General features: G+C 71.0%; 1 protein-coding gene across 1 annotated transcript in view; it reads left to right on the forward strand.

Moving 5' to 3' along the window:
- MLLT1 (MLLT1 super elongation complex subunit) overlaps positions 1-586 on the forward strand; it is a gene marked incomplete in the record, with an annotated part of 60,313 nt that overhangs the window by 59,305 nt on the left and 422 nt on the right. Inside the window, 2 exon segments of the mRNA XM_014584916.1 lie at positions 56-155; positions 444-515. Coding sequence (XP_014440402.1) covers positions 56-155; positions 444-515 — 172 coding nt within the window.

Genomic DNA, 586 nt, shown 5'->3' on the forward strand with positions numbered 1-586 from the left:
CGGTGCGCATGGGTGGCCCGTGGGGACACTGACGGCCACTGTGTCCCGTGCTCAGATTGAGCTTCAGCGACAGCGAGAGCGATAACAGCGCCGACTCCTGCCTGCCTGGCCGCGAGCCCCCGCCCTCCCAGAAGCCGCCCCCACCCAACAGCCAGGTAACAGCGCCGACTCCTGCCTGCCTGGCCCTGAGCCCCTGCCCTCCCAGAAGCCGCCCCCACCCAACAGCAAGGTGAGCCCTGCAGTCGGGCAGGGGTGGGCCAGACACCCGGTCTTCACTCCGGAGGCCGAGGGCCACGGGCGCGAGGGCGGATCCGCTCCCCTCTGGTGGCCAGCCCTTCCACCCAGGGACAGCTCTGAAACCAGTGTCACCGGCCGTGCTGGGGGGGCCTGGGCATCTGGGCCGTGCACGGGCCGAGCTCAGCCTAGCCCTGTGGCTTCTGCAGGCCTCAGGCCGGAGGAGCCCCGAGTCCTGCAGCAAGCCCGAGAAGATCCTCAAGAAGGGGACCTACGACAAGGTGACGGGCCTGGCCGGCACGGGCAGGGTGGGCGTCGTGTCAGCCAGGCCCTCCTGCGGGACTGGCCGGGG

Source organism: Tupaia chinensis, unplaced genomic scaffold, assembly GCF_000334495.1.
Source record: "Tupaia chinensis unplaced genomic scaffold, TupChi_1.0 Scaffold148210_1, whole genome shotgun sequence".
Lineage (NCBI taxonomy): Eukaryota > Metazoa > Chordata > Mammalia > Scandentia > Tupaiidae > Tupaia > Tupaia belangeri.